This window comes from Euleptes europaea, chromosome 12, assembly GCF_029931775.1.
Source record: "Euleptes europaea isolate rEulEur1 chromosome 12, rEulEur1.hap1, whole genome shotgun sequence".
NCBI lineage: Eukaryota > Metazoa > Chordata > Lepidosauria > Squamata > Sphaerodactylidae > Euleptes > Euleptes europaea.
Genome location: NC_079323.1, coordinates 23503147 through 23529062, shown reverse-complemented (window position 1 = coordinate 23529062; position 25916 = coordinate 23503147). Strand labels below are relative to the sequence as shown.

At 50.1% G+C, this 25916-nt stretch overlaps 1 protein-coding gene across 1 annotated transcript; it reads left to right on the top strand.

Moving 5' to 3' along the window:
* Positions 1 to 1221: 1221 nt before the first annotated feature.
* On the top strand, positions 1222 to 21521 carry CDX2 (caudal type homeobox 2). Its single transcript, XM_056858158.1, has 3 exons — positions 1222 to 1726; positions 15340 to 15485; positions 21321 to 21521. The coding sequence occupies exons 1-3, from the start codon at positions 1222 to 1224 to the stop codon at positions 21519 to 21521; spliced, it is 852 nt and encodes a 283-aa protein (XP_056714136.1).
* Positions 21522 to 25916: the final 4395 nt, after the last annotated feature.

Genomic DNA, 25916 nt, shown 5'->3' with positions numbered 1-25916 from the left:
ATAAGGGAAAGGGGGGGGAGAGCCGCTCTTGACACACGCCGAAACCCTAAAGAAATTAAGATAATCCCTTTCACATTCTGAATTCACTCCCCCCCCCCCCTTGCTCCCTCTCCTCGGCCGAGATTAGCCTGCTGGATCGGTTATTAATGAGTAAACGGCTCTCCGATGGGCAGGGTGCCTCCGACGACGACGCCTTGAAAGGGCTCGGGGTTTCACCGGAGGGCAGCCCCTCTCCTCGGGACTCCAGGGGGTGGCCCCGCGCGCGGAGTGGGGTTGGAAAGGCCGCCACGCAGAGAGATTCCGGAGCTGGAATCTTGCACTCAGTCGGAACCGCTGGTACACTGAGGAGGACACCTTTTTAACAACAACAAAAATACAATTACTATTGTTGTTGCTACAGCCTGATATAGTGGTCAAGGGTGGTGCTTTGGAGTGGTGGACTCTGATCTAGAGAACTGGATTTGTTTCCCCACTCCTACACACGAATCCAGCTGGGTGACCTTGGGCTAGTCACAGCTCTCTCAGCCCCACCTACCTCACAGGGGAGGGGAAGGAGATTGTAAGCCGGTTTGATTCTCCTTAAAGGGTAGAGAAAATTGGCATATAAAAATCAACTCTATTATTATTATTATTAATATTAATATTATTATTCTCCTCCTCCTTGGAACTCCGGCGGGCTGTCACTGGGCGCGTTCCCAGGTCTCCCTCTCTCCCCTCCCCCTCTTTTGCAAGCCCCTGGGACTCGGTCCTTTGAACCTGCGCTGGGAGGTTAAAGTGCACCAGGTTGCAAAGGCAGAAGGAAGCTCCGCGACAATAAAGCCTGGGCGATGTGGCGGTGATCAGGTCGCTGCCCTCTCCCTTATCTTTTTAAATGCAAATCCTCTCGGGGGCGAGCGGCAGCTATATTACCCCACCGCCCGCCCGCCCGGGCTCGCTGCTCCTGCCCGGCCCCCTCCCTCCACGTCACCTGCCTGCCGCGGTGGGCCCGGCCCAGCCCGGCCCTGCCCAGCAGCGCCTCGCCTCGCCAAGCGCTCGCTCAGCCAGGCCGGCCGATGGCGCGCCAGCCCTGACGGAGCCGGAGCCGGAGCCGGGCTCGGCTGGCCGGCGCTCGGAGAAGCTCCCAGGCCGGGCCAGGGCCCCGATCCGCCGCGCCCGGCGAGGGGAGCGCACCGCCGGCGGCCCCAGCAGCATGCAGAGAAGCGCCGCGCCCCTCCGGCCACCATGTACGTGAGCTACCTGCTGGACAAAGAGGGGCCCTCCATGTACCCGGGCGCCGTGCGCCACGCCGGGGGGCTCAACCTGGCCGCCGCCGCCCAGAACTTCGTCGCCGCCCCGCAGTACCCGGACTACGGAGCCTATCACGTCCCCGCCGGCCTGGGGCTGGACGCCGCCCAGTCGCCCCCCTCGCCCTGGCCGGCCGCCTACGGCGCGCCCCTCCGCGACGACTGGAGCGGCTACGGGCAGGGCCCGCCGGCCGGGGGGGCGGCCAACGCGGGGCACGGGCCCGCCGGCGCCGGCTTGGCCTACAGCCCCGCCGGAGACTACCACGCGCACCCCCACCACCACCACCCGGCCCAGGGCCCGCCGGCGCCGCCCTGCGGGGTGCCCCCCTCCGGGGGCCTGATGCAGACGCTCAACCCGCCGCCCGGCGCCGAGCAGCTCTCGCCCGCCGGCCAGCGGCGGAACTTCTGCGAGTGGATGAGGAAACCCGCGCCCGGGGGACCCGGTAAGGCTGGGGGGGCGGGGGGCGCCGGCGGGGCTGGGGGAGGTGGAGGGGCGCGGGGAACGCGCGCTGGACTAGCTCAGAGGCGGCCTGGCCCGTTGCGCTTTCTTGGCAGCCGGGGGGTGGGGTACGCACTGAGACCAAGCGGGGATCAGCCCCCCCTTCAAGGATGTGGATTGGGGTCCCGCGGGAGCTCAGCTTCTGGGAGATAAAGACTACCTTGGCCGGCCCTTGGAGATCGGCGGCCAAGCTCCGCTTCCCGGATCGCACCAGACGCTGGCGGATCCGCAGTTTGCCCGTTTTCCTTCAAGTGCCGAAAATCGTCGATTTAGCTGCCTAGTGGATTGGCTCCCCTTTGCCGCCAGTTAGGTTAGGATGGAGGAGGGGGGGTTGCCCAATTCCATCTGTGCTTACTCAAAGGTTAACACAGCTATTTCAGTGGGGTTGGTTAACGTGTGCTTAACCCTCCCCCCAATTTCTAGTCGGTTCCCGAAGGCGTTGGTTCGGTGGTGAAATCCCGGTCAGTTTAGGAGGACGACCCGGCACCTCGCAGGCGGCCCGCGCGCAAATGCGCCTGGCACCCGCTTTGTCCCGCCTGCGACCCACAAAGCCCGATCCGCCGAGCTGCGGGACCTGCGGGAGGCGCCGCCCCGATACCTGTGAAAAGCCAGCTTCTCGCCTCGGAGGGGGGCTGTCCGGAGCGCTCAGTCGCCGGGCGAGGTAGCCAAGGAGTTGCTGCTCCTAACCTCTCCATGGGTTGTTCACGTTAAAAACTCCCCCCCTGCAGAACTTTTGGCGGAGTTCAGGCCTCGCTTCGCCTTCCCCCGGGACTCGGGTCCCGGCTTGCTTGGAAAGGAATCGGACGCCAACCCGCCCAACACATCAACAAACCGCCTGCCCGGGCCATCGTTTCGTGGTTCTGATCGGCCTCTCCGTTCCTGGGCCGGTTTGGAACCGGCTCTCGAGTGGCTCTGGGTTCTAGCGGAGTCCCGGGAAGGTCAGCTCCCGCTGTCAGCTGCGCTCCACCGGGTGGGTAGATCTACCGGCTGCCCACAGCCTGCGTGGAGGCGGCCGCCCGGTCCCCGAGCGCGTTCAATGGAAGTCGGCGGGCGCGAGAAGCGCCGCTTCCTGGGCAATCCCTTCAGCGGGAACGAACCGGGCTTCCCTTGCATTGTGGTTCGACCTTCGGAGGTCACACCAGATCGATCCTTGCACTGCGGGAAAAGTGTGGCTTGCAGGAAACTGCGAGGTGGGGTTTTCTTTCTGTGACCGAGCGCCGAATCCCGGTTAGACCTCCTCGTGCAACGTCAAGGTGCTTTTCTACTTTGGAGGATGTTGTTATTGCGCTGGGGTGGCCGGGACCCGCCAAAAGGAAAAGCACCCCTGGAAAGGTGGGGGTTTTCGGATCACCAGTGTGCCTGCCTGAGTGCGTGTGAAAAGGCAAGCAACGGGACGTACTTGAAAACCACGGAAACGTGGAGTTGAGATTGGCAGTCCCCAACCGTGTCTAGGGAGTAAATCCGACCGGTTTTCCTTCTGAGTGACATGCGGAGGGAGTCCCAGAGAGCGCCCTGCGATTCCGCGCTGGATTGTGGCCCTGCTGGGAACTAGAGAATCGACGCAGGGGGGAGAAACCGCCCCGGCTTGGGTTTGACACAGCAGGGCTCAAAGACTGGGGCAGTCCACGGGAACGGGCGGAGCTGTTTGCAGAAAACCTTGCCGGGAGCAAGGATCAAACCCCTCCGGAAAGGAAGGCCTTGACTGCTGTGTTGTCTCCTGGACACTTTTTTTCACCTGAGAGGGGGGCTTGCTGCGTCTCCCATGCAGGACGTGCCCACCAGCTCCGGGACCTCAAATACCAGCTTAAAGAACAGTTCGATTCGAGTCCAGTAGCGCCGTTGAGACCAACAGGAGTTTCTCGGTATAATCTTTCAGAATTTATGCATGGGAGGTCCTTGGATGTGCCGCTCTCTAGAAGCACATTTTCCCCATCCGAATTCTCAAAACTCTGCATGGGGGCTTATGGTTAAGTGTTGAGAATTCGGATAGGGAAAATGGGCATCTAGAGAGCGGCAAATCCAAGGCAAAACCTCCCGTGCATAAATTTCCGTGGAGGGTTTTAAGGAACGTCACCTTTAATGTGGAAAGGCCAGGAGACACGGGTTTGGGGCGGGTGCTCGTGTGGAAACTGCAGGCTTTAATGTTCGGTGTCAAAAGAAAACCCCAAGTACGCCAATGACCCATCTCTGCTGGTTTTGCCCGTTGTAGTTAGAGGGTTGGACTAGGATTTGGGGGCACTTTCCCACATACTGAATAATGCACTTCCAATCCACTTTCAGTGCACTTTAACGGTTGCAAGTGGATTTTGCAGCTTCACACAGTAAAATCCGGCTGCAAAGTGCATTTAAAGTGGATTGAAAATCCGTTATTTGGCATATGTGAAAGTGCCCTGGGAGACCCAGACTGGGGACACCCCCCCCCCATAAAAGCCTGCTGGGTGATCTTGGCCCAGTCATGCTCTCGCAGCCTATCCTACCTCACAGGGTTGTCTTAAGGATAGAATGGAGAAGGGGAGGATATCGCAAGCCAATTCGTTTCCCTACTGGGGAGAAAAATGGGGAAAAAATTAAGTGAATGAATGCGAGAATCTCCTTAACTCGCAAGAGTTGTAAACAAAGCGCATTGGGCAAGGCTACCCGTCGTTGCTTTACGCAGAAGAGTGATAGGAAATCAATGGGGCTTCCGTCCACGTCAATCCGTTTTGGAGCACAAGGCGCGTGGCTTGCTTGTTTCGGTTCGCTTTTGTATCCTGCACCTTCCGTTCGAAATTTTACAAGGGGGTTTAGGATTTCCGCCTGGCTGAGGCGATCTAAGGTAACTTCGGAAACTCGGATTGGAGGGGACGCTAAATTTCTTTGAAGTTAAACATGACTGGAATCCGTTTAAATGCAAACCCTGCATCTGATCCTAAATACTTCCTGTAGAAGAAGGTCCCATGGGGTTTGTTTCCGAGCAATGCCGGTGGGATCCGGAATTTAGTGCTTTATTGACTGGAAAGATACAATGTACCAATTCTCCGAATGGGCTTTTGAAGTGCGGCGTTGTATAGGCCAGCTCCCAAGCCAGTGACTTGAAGCTCCATTCGGAATGGAAATGCAAACCACTGAAGTGGATGGATAAAAATGCATATTAAATATGAGTGGTAGCATATTTCTTTCTTTTTTCTTTTTTTAAATGACTGTCTTGGCCTGCCTATTTTTCAAAGGTGGAGTTTATTTACTGATGAGACCCGAGAACTCGGGCGTTGTTAGACCTCAGTAGGATTTTATTTTATTGGCAAGTGCCATTCATGCCACCGGCATTTAAAACCAAAAATCCTGGCCCAAGGGTGCTAGTTGTTGGGAAGGCCACGATCCAGAGCCCAGCGTTCCGGGAAGCAGGCCCAGGTGAGAGGAGCGTAGACTGCAGCAAGGGGACTGCGCTGATTGTTTTTGCAGTCAAACCACCAGGAATTTCACTGCGCAGCCGTTAACATTTATTTATTTGGATTTTTGCACGCCTCCACTTCGGGTTACTTGCGCTGGAGAACTTCCTGATGATTGCGGCCGGGAGATGGGCTAGTGACATTCTCGGCACCCTTCTAGAGGGCACTTCCACACCTGCCAAATAATGCACTTTCAGTCCACTGTCAAATGTCAATGCGCTTTAACGATCGTTTGCAAGTGGGTTTTGCCGTTTCACACAGTAAAATCCAGCTTCAACGTGCATCGAAAGTGCATTATTCGGCATGTGTGAAAGTGCCTTATTGAGGGCAGCCGGCTCAGAAAGTGGTATGTGTGCTCCGGATAGCACACGTGAGCCGCTGTTGTCTCTCTGAAATGCAACGAGGCGCTGTCAGATGGAGCAAGTGTCAGGTGGGAGCTAATGTGACTATTACCCCCCAAAAAAAACCTCAGCCAGAGAACCGGTATGTTAAAGAGAAGAGGTCTAACTTACTCCCTGGCATATTGATTTTCTACGGGCAGGGTTTCTTTTTCTTTTTCCTGGCATGGAGAAGCATTCAATCATATCGGTTCCGGCCTGCCCTCGGCCCTGCTGGTAGACCAGACCCACGTCCATCACCTCCGTTTTGAGGCCTTTCCAAGAAAGCAGACCTCTCTTTCTAGAGCAGAGCCTCCTATACCAGGTCAGAGAATCCATTCCCTTCAGCACAAAATCCAGCCTGGGAGAGGCTAAAGAGAGCCCGACGCGCCTCGCCTGCCTGGCTGCTGGAGGGCCAGCGCCTCCACCCTTCCGACTGGTCCTGATGCCGGATTTCATTCTTGGGGGAAGTGGTGATATCCCCCCCTCCTCCGCGGCTGCCCGAGGCCCTGGTTACAGCCACTTAAAAGATTTTTATAACCAATTACAGTCCTATAAATCATCGGCCGGGGTGTGCTTGGCTGTGCATTAGTTTCTGACTCACTGGGCTCATGCCTTTATATTCCACGCGCATCCTGCTAATAACAATCGCTGCGGAGGAGAGACGCGGAGGGAGCGCTCCAAGGCCGGGCCTGTCGCTTGCCCGCCCCCCCTCCCCGGCATCCGGCTGGGGACAGGCCTTCGGGTTCCGGGCTCACCTCCCGGGAGATCTGATCGAGCCCTTCCCCCAGGAAGGCTCCTAGCATCCAAAGGACGTCTCTCCCCCGCCCCCAACCTCTACCATTGCAAGACAGCCAGGCGGGGACCCGGCAGGACTGCACGCGGTGGGTGAGGTTTTCACACCTTGCGTGGACGAGCCTTGTGTGATCTTCTTTGGGGTTCACCTTTGGGTTGCCCTTCCCCTCGGGGAGAGCCTTTCGGGCCCTGTGACCTTTCCGTGAAGCGACAGCCGCTTGAGGCCTCCTCGCCCGCCAACAAAGCCTGCGCTTCCTGGAGTTACTGGTTCAAAATCGCAGCTCTTTCGGTGAGTTGCGATCAGCCCCAGGTCTGCGGTGGGGGGAGGCCGACCAGCTGACCGTAACAAGGTGTCTTAGGCAATGCAGTAAAGCACAATCCAGTCGAAATGAAGTGCGATTTCATTCTGGGGCAGATTCGCAGTGGAGTCCTAGGCGCACTCAGCAGTAAGTCTCACTCTCACCGTTTTAACAGGGGCTGCCTCCCAAATGCCTTTGGGACTCCAACGCCTTGACTGGATCGCGCTCTTAGAATGAGTCCCGGAAACTGCATTATTTGCTTCTATTTCTTTTTTCCCAGTGGAACCCAGTAGTTCGGCTCGAAACCGAAAGGGGGCTAAAAATTCAGATAGATCCATTTAATTTCCTTATGCCCCAAATCAGCCCATACCTTTCTGCAAAGGGGCTCATTTTGCAAGCAAGCAGTTCTATTTATAGCAGCCCCCCCCCAAAAAAATCCTGACATTACAGTCCTGTGCGCGCTTACCCGGGAGTCCCATCGACCTCAGTGGGGCTTCCTTGAGTAAAGCAGCATAGGACTGCTCTGTTCAGAACCTGTCTCGCCCAACACCCGCAACCCTGGCGCAGGGAGCCGAGAAACACCCCTTTCCCGAGCCAGTAGAAATGCCGGGAAGGAGCCTTGTGGATCGAGGCGCAGCGACTGAAACGGGCTGCAGAAAGCTTCGGCCCAAGTTGACGCGCGTCAGATGAAACCCGTGTCTGGCGGCACAACAGTCTGCAGCATCCGCTTCCCGGAGCCGGCGCCCGTTCCCCAGGGCGACTCAAAGCTACACGCGACAGAAAGGCGAGGGAGGCAGGAGATTCCTGGGCGAGAAAAACGAAAGCCCGGTCCAAAAAGAGAGCCGGGGTCGCATGCTGGCAGCATCGCCGGCGGCTCCTACCCCTGTCGACTTGTGCGTGCTGCTGAGTTCGACGGGATTACTCCCTAGTAAGTGTGCAATAACCCTTTTGGAGCAGAAACAATGGGCTTCCAACCCGGCGAAGTGGTAGGCAGCAGACCGGTATTACACCTGGTATCAATCTTAATATTCTTTGCCCGAGGAGGCCCCACCAGAGCAGAGGGCGGGAGAAGAAGAGGGTTTGTGATGTTAATCTGCCTCCTTAGAGCCAGGAGCCACCCCACCTCTTTCCACCCCACCGCCCCTTTCTTTGTCCTGGGGAAAGGGGGCTTTAAACCCATCTCCCTTTGATATACACCTTCCTCTCTATTGTTTCCCTGCGGCCTGACCGGAAAAGACAGCCACGGGGGCGGGGAGGGCAGAAATTTTCGCAGTCAATACCGAAATCTGCCATTCCCTTCTCATTCTCTCTCCCATTCCTGTGTGTGTGTGTGGGGGGAAATTGCGGTGGGAAGAGGTTTCGGGCCGGGCGGGTGAGCTCCAGAGCCATCCGCTGGGAATTGCACCCCCCCCCCCCAGAACGTCGCTGGCGCTTGGGTTAGAATCATAGAATCACAGAATTGGAAGGGACCACCAGGGTCATCTAGTCCAATCCCCGGCACAATGCAGGAAATTCACAACTACCTTCCCCCCCCCACCCCCAGTGACCCCTACTCCATGCCCAGAAGATGGCCAAGATTCCCTCCCTCTCATGAACCGCCTAAGGTCACAGAATCAGCATTGCTGACGGATGGCCATCTGGTTGCTGCCAGTCTTCCCCCCGCCTGGTGCCTACAAGGCTTTCCTAGGAATGGCAGAACCGGAAAGAATCCATGTTGAAAATGCCCAAAGCATGGGGCCCTGGGGTACTCCCCCACCTCCTCGGCAGCCCGGAGAAGAAGGCGGCCGATTCCGCTCTTTCTCTTCCCCTCTTTACGACCCTGTTCACTTTTGAAATGTGTCGGCTCGCTAGTGTTTATTGGGGCCAATCCACGCTGGCTCAGGAGACCCTGCGGGTGGGTGGCTGGCGCTCAGGGGTCTCTTTTCTCTGTGCCCTACCCAGCTCCTTAACGCTGGCGCTTTGTTTTCTGGCAGGAGTCGGCTGCCTTTTATTCTATGTTATTTATAGTCCGCCTCTCTCGCTGAGACTCCAGGCGGATCACGCAGTGCAAGTCGATGCACTCAACAGGATGGTGCGTCCAGTAAAAAATGTGAATTTGCAGGAATTTGAAACGAAACGGTCATTTGAACGAAGTTTAAGTATGAAACATGACACATGTAATAAATATCAAGTTCTGCTTTGCTTAATAAGTGGAAACACAAAGCATTATCCTGGAGCAATCTGCTAAGAGGTAGCTCTAAGTCGTTTATAAAAACGCCCTGCTGAACAATTCCGTTTTTAACAGCTGCGTAACAGGCAGGAATGCAAAAGGCAAAGTGTCCCACCCCCTAGAGAAGAGCTTGACCAGCAGGACCTCAGACTGCGTGTGTTAAAGGCAGAGGAAACCTCCTTGGGCGACAAACAAACCAAATTATTAGCAAAGCCTCTCATTTCAGTCTGGTTCAGATCCTCTCCGCTGAGCCGCTCTTAAGGGCTGGTGGAGTCAGGGCAGCTAGAGGAAAGCGACATGCCCCCCTGGCTTGACCAGCCGGAAAACTTGGCCCGGCTCGATTTCTGGATCGTCTTTATTTATGTAGATATTTGGAGTTTCCGATATTGTTTTCTTCGCCTTCCTTTCATCCTGGCAACAACAACCCTGCGCGGTAGGTTAGGCTGAGAAGGTCAGAGAGACTGACTCACGGTCACCCCGTGAGTAAACCTGGCAGAGTGAGGATTCCAACCAGGAATCCTAGATCCTGGTTGGGCAGCCTAATGGTTACACCGTGCAGGCTCTGGTTTCCGGATTAAAAACTACGGGGGCCGACTAGGACATTTTAAGAGCCCCGATTGATATCACTGGTTAAATTTGGATGCGCCAATCCTATCAGAAAGCTGAGCCTCGTATAGGTGGCGTAATGTTATTTAATCTGGAAAACAGGCCTTTGTGGGAGCGCCTGTACGGTACAATCCTATGCATGTAAACCTCCTTTTATTCGATGTGACTCAGCCCCAGGTAAAATTTCTTCGGATTGCCGCTCTAATCCAGAAACGGGAGTGTTGGACTGGTGAGGGCTGGGTCGCTCAAAGTGTCACTTGGGCCAGTTATTCTCCCTCAGCCTGGCCTACCTCGCAGGGTTGTGGTGAGGACAAAGTGGGTAGAGGTCACAGCGTACGCTCCCTAGGCCTCGGTAGATTAGCCTGGCTGGGAGGAAATATTAGCCCCGGTCACCTTTAGAGTTTCATCATTGCTCAGGGAACTGTAAAGTCTCCGCCGGCCTCCCCAAACCGAGTTTGCCCCGTCGGGCTGGACTGTTGTTTCTTAGTGCGAGGAGCCAAGTTTGTACGTGCTCCAAGCAGGGAGAGGCTGTGGCTCAGTGGTAGAGCATCTGCTTGGCATGCAGAAGGTCCCAGGTTCAATCCCGGCATCTCCAGTTAAAGGGACTAGGAGAGCAGGTGATGGGAAAGACCTCTGCCTGAGACCCTGGAGAGCCGCTGCCGGTCTGAGTAGACAAGGCTGACTTTGATGGACCAAGGGTCTGATTCGGTATAAGGCAGCTTCATGTGTGTCCGTGCTCGTCCGTGCCTTTTGCTGTTGTGAGAACGGGAGCGCGCTGCAGTTTCATACTGCGAAGAAGACGAGATTGAAGATAGGCGCGGGGGCGGGGGGAACGCCCGCGATTTTAAGCAAACGCTGGGGGGGGGGGGCGTGGACGCGGATCCGACCGTCCCTGTTGCTTCCACTGCCTTGGGGTGTGGGATAGAGTCATAGAGTTGGAAGGGACCACCAGGGTCATCTAGTCCAACCCCCCGCACAATGCAGGAACTTCACAACTACCTCCCCCACACACCCCCAGCGACCCCTACTCCATGCCCAGAAGATGGCCAAGATGAAAGGGATCCAGCTTGTCTTCTCCTCCCCCCATTTTTAACGGACCAGTAAAAGACCTCCTCTTCCCCCCCCCCCAGCCCTTGCGTGGTGGTGGGGGGGAAGGGCCGGGCCCGGCCGCCGCCTTTCAAGCGCTGCCTTTGGAGCCAGCCGGGGCTGCTGTTCATATGCAGCGCGGGGGGATGAAAGCGCTCGCCGCCATTTGTTCCGGGGGGCCGGGCAAACAGAGCGCGCCCGGGGTGGGGGGCCGCGCGATAAGATCGCCTTGTCGCGCATTGTCGGCCGGCGCGTTGCCCATTCAGCCGCTCGGGGGGCTTCCCTCTGATCCGCCCTTGTCTTCCTGGCAGGGGAGCGCCGGCTGGCGGGCTGCGGGGAGACCAGAGCCAAGGCAGGCTGCCCGCCACCAAAGGCCTCCAGGCAGAGCCCAGATGTTTCTGGGGGGCTGCGCGGTGGGAAGGGGAGGGGCGAGAACCAGCGGAGCTGGGCAGGAACGCGCCCTTGCTCTGGAGTCCAAACCCCGGAGAATCATTCAATTCAAGCCTTCCCCCTTACTAAGGAAGGGTGGGATGCTTGGCAAAAAAAAATCAACCGAATTCAATGTATAAAAATGTATGCATGGATACTAGTGATGATGCATACCTATTCTCTCCAGGATCAGAGGAGCAGGCCTATTCTATTAGGTGCTGTGAAACACAAGCAGGACAATGCTGCTGCAGTCGTCTTGTTTGTAGGCTTCCTAGAGGTTCCTGGTTGGCCACTGTGAGAACAGACTGCTGGACTTGATGGGCCTTGGTCTAACCCAGCGGGGCCTTTCTTATATTCTCATGTTCTTATCTTTCAAAGTATTAAAATGATGGGAATAAAATTTGGTCACGTATCTCTCATAGATGTGACCACCTTTCCTTGGAATAGACCAGCCTTCTATGATTGCCCTCTGAGGGCACCCTGCAGAAAAATAAATTTGGGGAATAATTATTTATAAACATAGTGAAGCATCTCAATACACAGCACTGGAAGCAAAGAGCCGTTGATGTGAATTAAGGTTTCTTAATTAACGTGTTTGGGTGTGACTTCAGAGTTAATTTTTTAAAATGCACATGCTTCAAAGAGAGACAAGATGTGTCTTCCCAGTTTTAATAGCCACAGGAGCAATCTTTTTGTACCAAGGGTGGCCATCCTATGAGCATAAACCAGGCCTTAGTTCCAAGTAAACATGCAAGGTGGTTGAGCAGTTTTTTCCTTCTCATTTGCAGACTATTACAAGTTTTGTTGTCATCACCTCCAAAACATTTCCCCTTATCCTGGCTTTGTTTATGGGTGTCCCATTACTCTGATGTTGCAGAGTTTGGAGAATTTTCGTCCTGTTTTATTAGCTAGTCCTAATATTCTGCAACTGTTTCTTCCAAATGTTTCCAATGGGCCACAATGGTTGCTTTTCATTCATTTATTTTGCTTTAATCAGATCTAGGTATTTTATTTTATTTTAATTCAGTTAAGGCGTCTGCTTCAGAGGCATTGCCATCCAGGGCCAGTCCCCAGTCACTTTCACACAGGCTGAATAATGCACTTTCAATGCACTTTGCAGCTGGATTTTACTGTGTGAAATGGCAAAAACCACTTGCAAACTATCATTAAAATGCATTGAAAGTGGACTGAAAGTGCATTATTCAGCATGTGTGAAAGCCCCCCTTGTTTCCTTTCCTGAAAGTGGTTGCGCTGCCGTACAAATACCACGAGGCCTGTAAACCCCCCAATTTGTGTCCCTCTTGTGGTGCTAGGAATTCCAGGGAAATACAAAGGCTCCCTACTTGATCTTTGTTTTGGTTGTGGTTATACAATTAGAAGCGGCCATGTATCATTTTGGTTGTGAAGAAACTTCCTCTCCCCCCAACCACCACACTGCATTTTCTGCCGTTAATCAGTAGCCCATGTCTCAGGTGAAAATGTGTGCCTTTGGGAACAATGTAGTGTGTGACCTGCCCTTGGAGGAAATAACTGGTGGGGCTGCCAGGCTTAGATGATGACCTTGTGTCACTTGGAAAGACCAGCAGTCCTGAAGGTGCCCCCGGGCTCCCTTTTGTGTTTATTGCAACCAGACTAAGTTGTGGATGTTTATGCGGACTATTGGGTGTCTTCGTTTTACACAAAAGGGACCCCTGTTCTTCTTAAAAGCAAAACACCTATTTGTCTCTTTGCCTTTGAAAGAAATGGCAGTGTGGTATCGTTGTTAAGAGTGGTGGTTTGGAGTGGTGGACTCTAATCTGGAGAACTGGGTTTGATTCCCCACTCCTCTACATGAGCGATGGATGCTAATCTGGTGATCCAGGTTGGTCTCCCCATTCCTGCACATGAAGCCAGCTGGGTGACCTTGGCCTAGTCACAGCTCTCTTAGAGCTCTCTCAGCCCCACCTACCTCACAGGGTGCCTGTTGTGGGGAGGGGAACAGAAGGTGATTGTAAGCCGGTTTGATTCTTAGGCGGGGGAGAAAGTCAGCATATAAAAACCAACTCCTCTTCTTCTTCTTAAGTGGGGAGAAAGTCAGCATATAAAAACCAACTACTACTACTCTTCCTCCTCCTTTTCCTCCTCTTCCTCCTCCTCCTCCTTCTTCTTCAAATTTTCCTGGCTTGTGCTGTGAACTGGAGAAGCTGTTTTGGACTGAGTCAGACCATTGGGCCATACAGCCTACTGGGTACTTAACACATATATAGGCTGCCCTTTCCAAAACATTGCTCAAAATGGTTTTCAAACAAAAGCAGGCAACACACTGAAAATAATATAAATGTGAGCCTTCCTGAGGTTGGTGAAGAAGAAGCAGAAGAGCGGAAGAGTTGGTTTTTACTCCCTGCTTTTTCCTCTACCTTTAAGGAGTCTCAAAGTGGCTTACAATCGCCTTCCCTTCCCCTCTCCACAACAGACACCTTGTGAGGCAGGTGGGGCTGAGAGAGTTTGGAGAGAACTGTGACTAGCCCAAGGTTACCCAACAGGCTTCATGTGAAGGAGTGAGGAAACCAACCCAGTTCACCAGATTAGAGTCCGCCACTCAAGTGGAGGAGCGGGGAATCAAACCTGGTTCTCCAGATTCGAGTCTGCCGCTCTTGACCACTACACCACGCTGGCTAGGGTCTGAAAACTTCATGCCAGTGTGGGTATTTCTCCAGAGTCAGTCAAGCACTAACCACTACACCACATGGACTCTCTTGGGCCTCACTGCTTGTGACTTAAGGATTTGATCTGCAACAATGTTTTGCACTCATACATGGTGCAGTGGATAAAATTTATGACTTGTACTGGAGAGACCCAGGTTCAAATCTCCACTTGGACAGCCAGCATTGGACTAGGAGACCCAAATTTGAATCCCTGCACTGCTGTGCAAGCCTGCTGGGTGACCACGGGGCCGGGAACATCCTCTCCGCCTAACCTACCTCATGGGGTTGTTGTGAGGATAAAATGGAGGAGAGGAGAAAGCTGTAAGCTGCTTTGAGTCTCAGAAGACTGGGGTATAAATAAGCAAAGAAATAAATAAATAGATGTATGCTTACCAGATAGGCTAAATGCACTACCCTCCGCCTTGTTATATGGAAATTTGCATAATATCCCTTTTGTGGATAGAGTTTACCCTTGTGGGAATGGTGAAACAGAATCACTTGTGCATGTCCTTTTTAATTGTTCCTTTTATGCTTGTAGCCGATCTCAATTCATTGACCCACTTTTTGTAAACAGGGAATGGCTTTCAGATGAAATCAGGACATCCTATCTTATGACCACATAAAACCCAAAAATAATTGAATCAGTTGCAAGGTTCTTACAGTTAGCAAGCAGATATCATGAATGGTGTGTAGCTTTCCTTAATGGCTGATTTGGGATAGTTTTATCCAATTTTATTTATTTGTACTTGGATTTATCCTAACGTAAATAAATAGATACAGGTCTTCAACACAAGTGTAATTAAAATCTCTAGGACTTCCTATTGATGAGGCTTACTTGCAAATAAATTAATTTTAACATCATCTATAACAGGCCTAATTACAGGATGTCAGATTCTAAAATGAAAACACAAACCCAGCTCTCTCGATCCTCACACTTGAATTGGTTCATGTGGGTGTTTAGCTTGGAGGTCATAAATCCAGCAGCTGCTTGTTTTTTACAAGCACACATTGTTTGGAAATCACTTCCTCTTACAGCCAGACATTTGAGGGCTTATATTTTAAACTCGGAGGAGAAGGAGGAAACTCTTCAAAACTGCTGTTGGGAAAACCATAGTAAGCAAGAGTCCAGTCTCTGAAAAGTGGGTGCTGAAAATACTCTGGGTCAGCAGCAAATCCTTATATCAATCAATCACTCCTTTATTGGCATAAAAGGGCACAATACAAAAGGATATGAAAGGAACAGAAAAATTAAAAGGTGCCCTTGAAAAAACAGTAGACAGTTGCTTCAAATAACATTGTTGATAATACCATCCAATTAACTGTTTGGCGGGTTTTAAAACAAAAAATCCTTATATCTTTTAAGTCCATTGAAGTAAACAGGTTTAGGAAGGTGTCATCCCTTCCGCTGCTGGTGATTGACGTATAGACCACAGGGCACTTGTCTTCAAGGGACTTGGTGTAACTCTGCTTAGAAATTACACTATTGCGCACACGCCTCTCTAATTCCCTTTCCCCATAAGCCATGGTTGTTGGAGACCACTGGGTACATGGAATGCTCACCAAATATATCATGGAAAGAGTTCCCTAATGAAAACCATGCTGCCAGCGTGCTTTCTTTTACTGACTTGTGGCTGTCTGTCTCCCCAGTGAAAACCCGGACAAAAGACAAGTACCGTGTGGTCTACACAGATCACCAGCGCCTGGAGCTGGAGAAGGAGTTTCACTACAGCCGCTACATCACCATCCGGAGGAAAGCGGAGCTGGCAGCCACACTGGGATTGTCAGAGAGACAGGTCAGGCGGATGGATGCTCTGCTCTGGGAAATGTCTAAGTATCCCCCAGCGATTCCCTTTGTCCAATTGCTTTGGTTCTTGGCCCTGCAAACAATGAGATGCTTTTGTTTACCCTGTGCTTCTCCCCAATGGAGGCCTACAGAAGCTTACAGCACCGTTCTCCCCCTCTTCATTATCCCTACAACAGCCCTGTGAGGTAGGTTAGTCTGAGAGCCTAGGGTCACCTGGCAAGCTTTCATGGCAGTGCAGGGATTTGACCCTGGCTGTCCCAGATCCTGCTCAAACCACTATACTTAATTTGATTAATTAAAAAGGTAAAGGTCCCCTGTGCAAAGCACCAGGTCATTCCTGACCCATGGGGTGACGTCACATCCAGACATTTACTAGGCAGACTTTGTTTACAGGGTGGTTTGCCAGTGCCTTCCCCAGTCATCTACACTTTACCCCCAGCAAGCTGGGTCCTCATTTTACCAACCTCGGATGGATGGAAGGCTGAGTCAACCTTGAGCTGGCTACCTGAAACCGACTTCCATCGGGATCGAACTCAGGTCATGAGCAGAGCTTGGACTGCAGTACTGCAGCTTACCACTCTGTGCCACGGGGCTCCTGTTTGATTAATTAGGATGTGATTAATCAAAAAGTGACCTGTTGGTTAATATCAGAGGAATAACTAATCTGAATAAGTCATTCAACTTTTGGACCTGAACCAACTAGGTCAGCATTGGCCATTTTTCTGGTGGCTCCAAGATATCTGTGGCTGCTGCGATTGCCCACACACTTGGAGAAGGACATCCTTGAATAGAGGCTTAATGTGTACAAATAGAGAGCTGAACTTTTCTTGGCGTGGAGGTAAATGACATCACCTGGTAAATAACCAGCCTATTTTTACCTGCCTATGTGGCACATACAGGTGGAGGGAACAAACTCTCACCCTCTCATCTTTATTTCTCTGCACCTTGAAAGCATTTGTTCCCTTTACAGCCTGCTCTTCAAATCAGAATTTGAAAGGCCTCTCCAAAAGCAGACATTAATAAGCTTTTGAGAGTCAAAGCTCCCTTCCTCAGGTGTCTGAGGATGGGAGCTTTGACTCTCAAATGCTTATACATTGAACATCTTGCTAGTCTTTAAGGTGCTACGGGACTCAAGTCTTGCTGTTCTACTGCAGACCAACATGGTTACCCACCTGAGAACTATCCTACAGGACACACTGTCATATCAGCCGGAAATCTGAGAAGGTGGATTACTTGGATGAGGATCTGAGGACACAACTAAGTGTGAGGGGAAAGTTATAGAAAGATATATAGTTCCTGCTGAAACCAACAGGGACAACTATCCACCTGAGTAGCTAGCCAGAACATGTATCAGCACAATATTAAATAATCTAATGTTTTGATAAAATGAGCCACATCTAAACAGAATTTCTGTGTGCATCTGAACAATCAGCATGACCCACTAACTGGTTCAACTGAGATGCAGATATTAAATATGCCTGATGGTTTTAAAAATATATTGACTAATCCTTCCTGTCCTGGATCTTAGAAGCTAAGCAGGGTCAGCTCTGGTCAGCATTTGGATGGGAGACCACCAAGGAATACCAGGGTCGTGATGCAGAGGCAGGCAATGGCAAACCACCTCTGTACATCTCTTGCCTTGACACCCCTCCAGAGTCACCATAACTCAGCTGACAGCAAAAAAATGTCCTTCCTAGAACAAAACAGTGGCATCTTCACATGTGATCTGTTTCAGGTATCATCCATAGATTTTAAAAAAATCATTACAAGCACATTGTTCAGAGAACCAGGAGTGGCTGTAGCTTCCAACTTGAGTGTCCTTGAGGGGTCAAAGTTGGACTTGTTCGGTGTAACGTGCAACATGGGCTGGCTTAAGCAGTTTGGGGATTGCAGCTTTCATTTCCACAGGTGAAACTCAATTGCTTAAATCTCCCTGCAATTCTAATGTGAAACCTCCTCACTGGTTTAGATCCAAAGCTTTGTTTCCACGAGTGGAAGAGCTTCCTCCTGAGGACCATGACTTTCACACACATTCTCTTCCCTAACCCAAAATACCTCCTGAAGTGCTGCTCAGGAGAGGGGAGTTGATTTACAGTGGGGAGGGGAGTTGCACCCCATGGGTGGAAATTGTGGAAATTCTCTGTTGGATCCAAACCACTATTTAGGGTTTGTATTTTATTTCCAAATGACTTTCTATCCAATATTAACATCTGCAAGGGTTTACCCAAAACCTTGCACATGCCCAAAGGAGTTTTCTGTGTGTTATCTGAGGGGAAAAATTCCGTGAGGAATGACAGGTTTAAGGCCTAATGATCATGGCAGCAGGCAGAAATGGACAGAAAGAAAAAAGCTGGAAACTGCTGATGTATTACTCCAGAGTCATCCTACCAAAGGAAAAGGCATTGTTATCCAATAAGTTGGGTGTTTTTGTTGCTTTGATTGCAATCAGGTAGGCTTACCAGGTCCCTCCTGTCCTTCGGCGGGAGGTTTTTAGGATGGAGGTGAGGTGGGATCGCGTGCGCGCACATGGTTTACAACTGGGAGTTTGAGTGGAAAAGGTCTCTTGCGATGCATCACTTCCGGTTGTAAACCGGAAGTGACATACCTCTGTGGGCAGGCGCACATGCACTCATTGCCCGCTGACCCTCAGCTGGTCGGCGGGCAGCCAGGTGGATTGGTGGGGGTTTAAGCAGCATCAAATACACACGCGATCCCATTTGTATGCCTCCTTTCTACCCAGCTTAGGATCCCTAAGGTCAAACAATCAAAAATTAAAACAGTGTTTTATAGATAGACAGATAGATAATGTTTTAAACAATTAAAAACATATAACCACAGAGACACAGAGAGAGAAGGGTCAGAACAAAGTCTTCGCCCACTGGCAGAAGACAATGACAGAGGGAGACAACTGAATCTCCCTGGGAAGGGAATTCCAGAGTTTGGGCATCATGACCAAGTCCCTCTCATTGGTTGCCATCCATCTAGCTTCAGATGGTGAGGTACCTGAGGCAGGGCTTCTGAAGATGGCCAGAGTGATTGGGTAGGTTCATATGGGAGTAAGCTATGCTGGCACCAAGCCAAATCCACTCTTTAGAGGGTGTGGAAAAAGAGGGATCCTCCAATTACCACCTGAAGTTTAGAGCAGCAGTAGTCATAAAGACTGCTTTTGAACATTCTGTTTTCATTGGCTGGGCCTTCTTTGGAGTACATGGTTTGAATAATGCACAATGAGCAAGTGGTTCATTTATAGAAAAAATTCAAAACAGTAGAGTAAAACCCCTTTTTAGAGATCAACCAAAACACATTGCAAAATAGTGAAAAATTGCCCAGAGCTTTTCATCATACTTGTTGAGTACACACAAAGAGAGATGAAATAGGAGAGAAGATGACATTTCAGAGCATAATATATAAACAACAAACGGTTTAAACCAGCAGTTAATCAGATCTCTTGAGCACTGATCCAAATACATGCGACCCTTTATAAAGCAGAATTTAAAATTTTGATTTCTTAAGACAACCAGTTGCAAATAATCATTTTAGAATAGGCTTGCAGCTTTTCCAATGACTCCAGCAGCCAAAATACAAAATGCTAATAAAGCACCACACTGAACGCAAATAAAAAGCATATAAATTCATTCCATCAAAAGTAAACAAAAAGCAATCCAAATAGTGTATGTGATGACAAGTAATATATATTGGCACATGCTGTAACATAAACTACATAGACATGTACTGTAAATATACTTCTGAACACATTACAGGAATATGGTATTTGTCCTGTTTTGATAAGTTGCTTCATAAGATGAATGCAGAATGAAAAACTGGTGAATTGCCTGTCTCTGTTACTGTAAGAAAAGCCCCTCTGTTATGTTCAGCAACTTATTCATGTAGATTAAAGCCTCTGAAATGGGAATTCCTGTTTAACTTAAAACAGCACAGGATGTTCTTCATACAGCAGTTTGTCTCTGCATTTAGTCAGATGTCTCTCTATAGCACTAACCCAAATACCTGGCTCCTTGTGTAAAGCAGAATTTTAAAATATGGTTTCTTAGACAACCAGTTGCAGATAACCATTTTGGAACAGCCTCACAGCATGTCCAGAAATACCATTCGATCATTTCTGGTGCTGTGGAGGGGCTTGTACCTTCAGGCTGTAACTCAAGGAAGGCACCAAGCTGCCTCCTAAGAAAATGAAACCCAGTGGCAGTCCATAGAAAGTGAGCAATCCAAGAACAATTAGGCTTTTCTTTGAGTTGCCATAAGCATACAGTTTCAGGTGCGTAGCCCTGCTGGTCTGCTGTAGAAGAGCAAGATTGAAGTCCAGTAACAAAGATTCAACATGGTGTACTGGTTGAGTGGCAGCCTCTAAACATTTATCCCATTCCACTTATCAGAGGTCAAAAGACGTTCCAGGCTACCAATCATGTTCTCAGTGGTTATTGCAAAACCCCCACCTTAGTTCTCAAAGTCCAAGTAACTCGCATGTCTCACTCTGAGTTCCGCCCCTATTCCAGGTGTCCTTGGGTTTCCTGTAAATTAATTAGCTCAGAGTCAGGCTTCTGTGTGAGTAATGGGGTTGCTTCCCCCCCCCCCCCCCCCGCCGCTTGCATAAGCAAGAGCTGCCATTGGGATCGCTGCTTGGATTTCTAGAATAACCACGACAAGAAATCAGCTAATATTTGAAGCGCTCCAGCCTTCAACTGTTATCTTTTGAACATAAATCAGTGTTGTTATTTGTTGTTTTGTTTCAGATCTTTTTGAACTAGCTTGCCTGTTACTTTTCCACTGCCATAGACAGGTGCTCTTTCAAGAACTTTTTTTTTTAATGTTGCTTTGACAACTTACTTGGTAGTAGGAAACCATTCCAAATCCAGCCTGATACTGAGCAAGCCCATGTGAACTATTCCTAACCCTAACAAGCCTCTCCTACAAGCCAGCTCCTGAAAATAGTGAATAACAATAAGCAAGATGCCTGTTCAACATTAGGACTGCCATCAATTGGCTGCAATCCTTCAGATGTTCCATAGATAGCTCAATCCAAGAAGAACTTTTGTCTTGAGAGCCAGCATGGTGTATTGGTTAAGAGCAGTGGACTGTAGTCTAGAGAACCGGGTTTGATTCCCCAACTCCTCCACGAGCAATGGACTCCAATCTGGTGAACTGGGTTGGTTTCCCCACTCCTAAACATGAAGCCAGCTGGGTGAACTTGGGCTAGTCATAATTCTTTTCGAGCTCTCTCAGCCTCAACTACCTCACAGGGTGTCTGTTGTAGGGAGGGGAAGGGAAGGAGATGGTAAGATGGTTTGATTATCCTTAAAAGGTAGAGAAAATTGGCATATAAAAACCAACTCTTCTTCTTCTTCAAGTAAAGCATCAATCTCTTAAATTTTATGGGAAAAGTTAAACACATGCTCAAGAGTTATGAGAACATACCTGATAACAGGAATTGGTACATTCCCCACCCTACACCCCTGGATGAGCACAAGTGGGGTTGCCCAGTGCCCAGTGGAAGAAAAATGTCCTGTAGTCTGTTATTTGCCAGGTGGTATAACTTGCCACAGAAGGCATCATCTACCTATTTCCATCCATTGTCTCTATGGAAGAAGCATGTAATTTTTCTCAAGTTCTGTGTGGGCTACCCTCTTCCTTAGGTGAATCTCATAAATGTGTCCTTCTGAATACCACAAGCCTTCCTCAAAGGAACCCAGGGTTATACAGCTTCTACATCTCCTCCAGAACCCCAGGATACTCTAGACTTCATCCATCCAAAGACTGCAGTGGCCTTTTAATTTACCTGCACTGACTTTGTCTTTCTAATCTCCAGGTAAAAATCTGGTTTCAAAACAGGAGGGCGAAAGAGAGAAAGATCAACAAGAAGAAGTTGCAACAGTCTCAGCCGGGCGGCGTGCACAGTGGATCAGAACCCATGAGCCCCGTCTCCTCTATGCAGCCAGGGACTACCGGTTCGGCCCCCAATGGAGGTGTGTTGGGTGCCCCTGGCCTAGCACCGCCCCCTGCACAGTGACAGGAAATGGGACGAAAGACTGTGCAGCTAGAGATCCCGGCCCTCCTTGCCGAAGGGAGGGGCTTGTGCACACCAGCCCCCTGGTGGGACAGGCCAGGAGTCCCCCCCCCCTGCAATTGAAGAGGCGAGGCGGTGGCTCTCCTTCCCACCGGTGCACTAGGATGGACTTCCCTGCACCGCCACACTCCACCCTTTGCTGCATGTTTGTACAAAACGCACTGTGGGCGACCCATGTTTCGTTGGAACAAGGGAGTGAAGGGAGTTTTGTTTTTTATTTTTGTTTTTGCTTTTCCTCTTCCACGCTGCAGTAGGTGCCACGTAGCCAACACTTTTCAACCAACACTTCTCTTCACCGTGAAAGTACCGAATCTCAGGGAATTGAGCCTGGAATGCCTTTTTTTCTTAATGCTGTTGTTTGTTGCCAATGTTGTTGGGCTGATGATAAATTCTAATGGGGGGGAGGAGGAAAGAAAACCATTAAAGTGTATTTTTCCCCTCCCCCAGTATCCTACCTTTACCCAAAGGATGACCCTTTTGCCCGGCAGCTCATACAAAAGACTGAGACACCAGTTTTGAAACACTGAGAAGTGAGCTGCTTGGTGTTAGTCTCATGTAAAAGAGCTCATAAACCTGGCATGGATGGTCACCTAACTAGATTTGTGTGTGTGTGTGTTTTGTGTGTAAATGGTCACAAAATCCAAAGGAAGGAAGGAAAGAATTCAGTTTTGATTAGTCTAGGGCACCTGGCAGCCTTTAAATATGAGCTTGAAGCGAGTCCCATTCGTTACATTGGAGAAGACTTGCACATAATGGCCAGAAAAAGTCACACTGGTTTTATTGGAATTTATTCATAGAATCATAGAGTTGGAAGGGGCCATATGGGCCATCTAGTCCAACCCCCTGCTTAATACAGGATTAGCCTAGAGCATCCCTGACAAGTGCTTGTCCAGCCTCTGCTTAAAGACTGCCAGTGAGGGGAAGCTCAACACCTCCCTAGGTAGCTGATTCCACTGTTGAACAACTTTTACTGTGCCTTTCCGCTTTCAATTTAAACCCATGATTGTGAGTCCTATCCTCTGCTGCCAACAGGAACAGCTCCCTGCCCTCCTCTAAGTGACAGCCCTTCACATACTTAAATGGAGCAGTTATGTCCCCCCTGAACCTCCTTTTCTTCAGACTAAACATTCCCAACTCCCTCAGCCTTTCCTCATAGGGCTTGGTCTCCAGGCCCCTGATCATCCTTGTTGCTTTCCTCTGCACCCGCTCGATTCTGTCCACATCCTTTTTGAAGCGAGGCCTCCAGAACTGCACACGTTACTCCAGGTGCAGTGTGACCAATGCAGTGTACAGCGGAACTATGACATCTTGAAATTTGGATGTTATGCCTCTGTTGTGCCTGTTATGTATTCCATACATAAGAGGTACAATCCCAAAACATTTACAGATCCATCCTCTGTGTGTGTTTGTTTGGAAAGGGGTCTCATGTTGTTATTGAGTTAAGCAGTTAGTAATGTCTTAATCACATTTGCATGAAATTTAAGTTTCTTTGAACTCAATAGACCCAATCTACACTCTCCTTACTCTGAGAAGGCCCATTTAGGATATGGATGCAGTACTGCTCTCATTCATGGATGCGGTATTATCTTTTCATTCAAGAAGCTCAAGATAGTTTATTAGAGAAGCAAAACTACCACAGGCAGTTTCTAAGCTTAATGCACTCTGCTAAATACTGGAATATCAGACGATAGATGTTCCAACAACTTGAGACCCATACTTGAGAACCAGTGTGGTGTAGTGGTTAAGAGCAGTGGTTGGGAGCAAATGGACTCTGATCTGAAGAACTGGGTTTGATTCCCCACTCCTCCACATGAGCGGTGGAGGCTAATCTGGTGAACCAAGGTGGTTTCCCCACTCCTCCACATGAAGCCAGCTGGGTGACCTTGGGCTAGTCACAGCTCTTTCAGCCTCACCTACCTCACAGAGTGTCTGTTGTGGGGAGCGAAAGGAAAGGTGATTGTAAGCCGGTTTGATTCTTCTTTAAGTGGTAGAGAAAGTCGGCATATAAAAACCAACTCTTCTTCTTCTTCTGAAATAAAAGGGAATAATTTAAGACAGCTGTAGCCCTATCAGGCCATACCATTCCCACATGTTGGGTTTGTGCTTCAGGATTTCTGGCTGGGCTGTGTTCAGTGCCTCACGCACGACCACAACAAGGCATTGCTGAGGTTCTCAGTAGCACAGCTGACATTTTAAATTGTTATATAGGCATATACTTTTGACTAGGATATAGTCTCAATTTATTCTCCAAGAATCCTCTAATGACTAATGGTCCTAACACCAGTGCACACATTTCTCTTGGGAATTCTACAACACTGTCCTTGACCTGCTGCTGAAAATGTAAGCTCCCATGATGTTTCTATTGTGCAAGAGCTTATTCATCAGTCACATCAGTAGTAGAGCTCTTCCTCCTCCTCGGTGTAGCCACCTGTACAGGTATGTGACCTTCACTCCCTTGGCTCCAAAGTCCAGTTGAAGCTAGCAGACAGCAGTAAGGCCAGTGAGGAAATGAGTGAGCCAGTGAGGGGTTGCTCCCTTCCAAGGAACACCAGGGTCGCTATGCAGAGGCAGGCAATGGCAAACCACCTCCGAATGTCTCTTGCCTTGAAAACCCTACCAGGGTCGCCATAAGTTGGCTGTGACTTGACAGCACTAACTTTGTATGGTCAAATGGGACCACCATTTCCCCCATTTCATTATCTTTCCACCTACCCTCTCATTGGGAACCTGCTGCTCATTTGAGTTGCCTTTCAATCCTCTCTGTGGACACCTGTTCCCTTGCTTTGGGGTCTCACAGCTTTCCAGTCCACTGTCTCCCTTACATATTGTCTTAGTGTAAAGTTTTAACCCCAGCCATAATAGTCTGCCGTGACCTGGATAGTTCAGGATAGTCTGATCTGTCAGATCTCAGAAGCTAAGCAGGGTCAGCCCTGGTTAGTACTTGGTGTAGTGTAGTGGTTAAGAGTGGTGGGCTCTAATCTGGTGAATTGGGTTTGATTCCCTACTCCTCCACATGAAGGCTGCTGGGTAACCTTGGGCTAGTCACAGTCCTCTCTCAACTCTCTTGGCCCTACCTACCTCACAAGGTGCCTGATGTGGGGAGAGGAAGGGAAGGTGATTATAAGGTGGTCTGGGACACCTTAAAGGTAGAGAAAATTGGGTTATAAAAACAATATTCTTATTCTTCTTCCTCTTCCTCCTCCTCTCTCTCTTCCTCTTCTTCTTCTTACTCTCCCTCCTCCTCCTCTTCTTCTCTCAAATTCTGGACAAACCCATTCGACACTATCCAGAATTAATAAAGCTGATTCAGCTTTATCTTCCTTGGGAAGGAGCGGTGGCTCAATGGTAGAGCATCTGCTTGGCCTGCGGAAGGTCCCAGGTTCAGTCCCTGGCATCTCCAGTTATAAAAGGATCATGTAGGAGGTGATGGGATGAGATCCACTGCCAGTTTGAGTCAACAAATACTGACCTTGATGGACTGATGGTCTGGTTCAGCACGAAGGCAGCTTCATGAGTGTGTCAGCCCTGACCTGGATGGCCCAGGCTAGCCTGATCTCATCAGATCTCAGAAGGTAAGGATCAGCCCTGGTTAATACTTGGATGGGTGACCAGCAATGAACACCAGGGTCGCTATGCAGAGGCAGGCAATGGAAAACTACCTCATTCATCTCTTGCCTTGAAAAGCCTACTGGGGTGCCATAAGTCGGCTGTGACTTGATGGCACTTTACACACATGTGTGTGCATGTCTACATCGCTGGCAAGTTTTCACCAGGCCTTATCAAGCACCATTCTGTCACTGTGTGACCTCTGTGACCTTCTATATTTCCTGTAAATTTCAATGATTGCTCACCAGGGTCATCAACGCCTTCATGGGCTGCGGGGACTCCCAGGAGGGGAAAACGGATTCTACAACCATCAGGAAACCCGGCCCCAGGAGAAGGTTTTAAAGCTCCTCCAAAGAGCCAGCAGCTGGCTTGAAAACTCAGCTCCATTGTTTAGCCCCAATCCTGGCATTGCTGTTTACAGCTATTCATCACAAGGGCTGTTTCTCTCCCTGAGGATGGAAGAGTAGCTTAATTATCGTGCTGCTGTCCATAAAGGCGATTCGAAGGGACCCCCTCCCAGCGCCAGCCCAGTTCGTCTGATCAATGTCACCAGGTTAATCCCTGCCCTTTGGAGCCAGCGTGTGTAGCAGTTAAGAGCGGTGGTTTGGTGCGGTGGACTCTGATCTGGAGAACCGGGTTCAATTCCTCACTCCTGCACATGAGTGGCGGAGGCTAATCTGGTGAATTGGATTTGTTTCCCCACTCCTACACATGAAGCCAGCTGGGTGACCT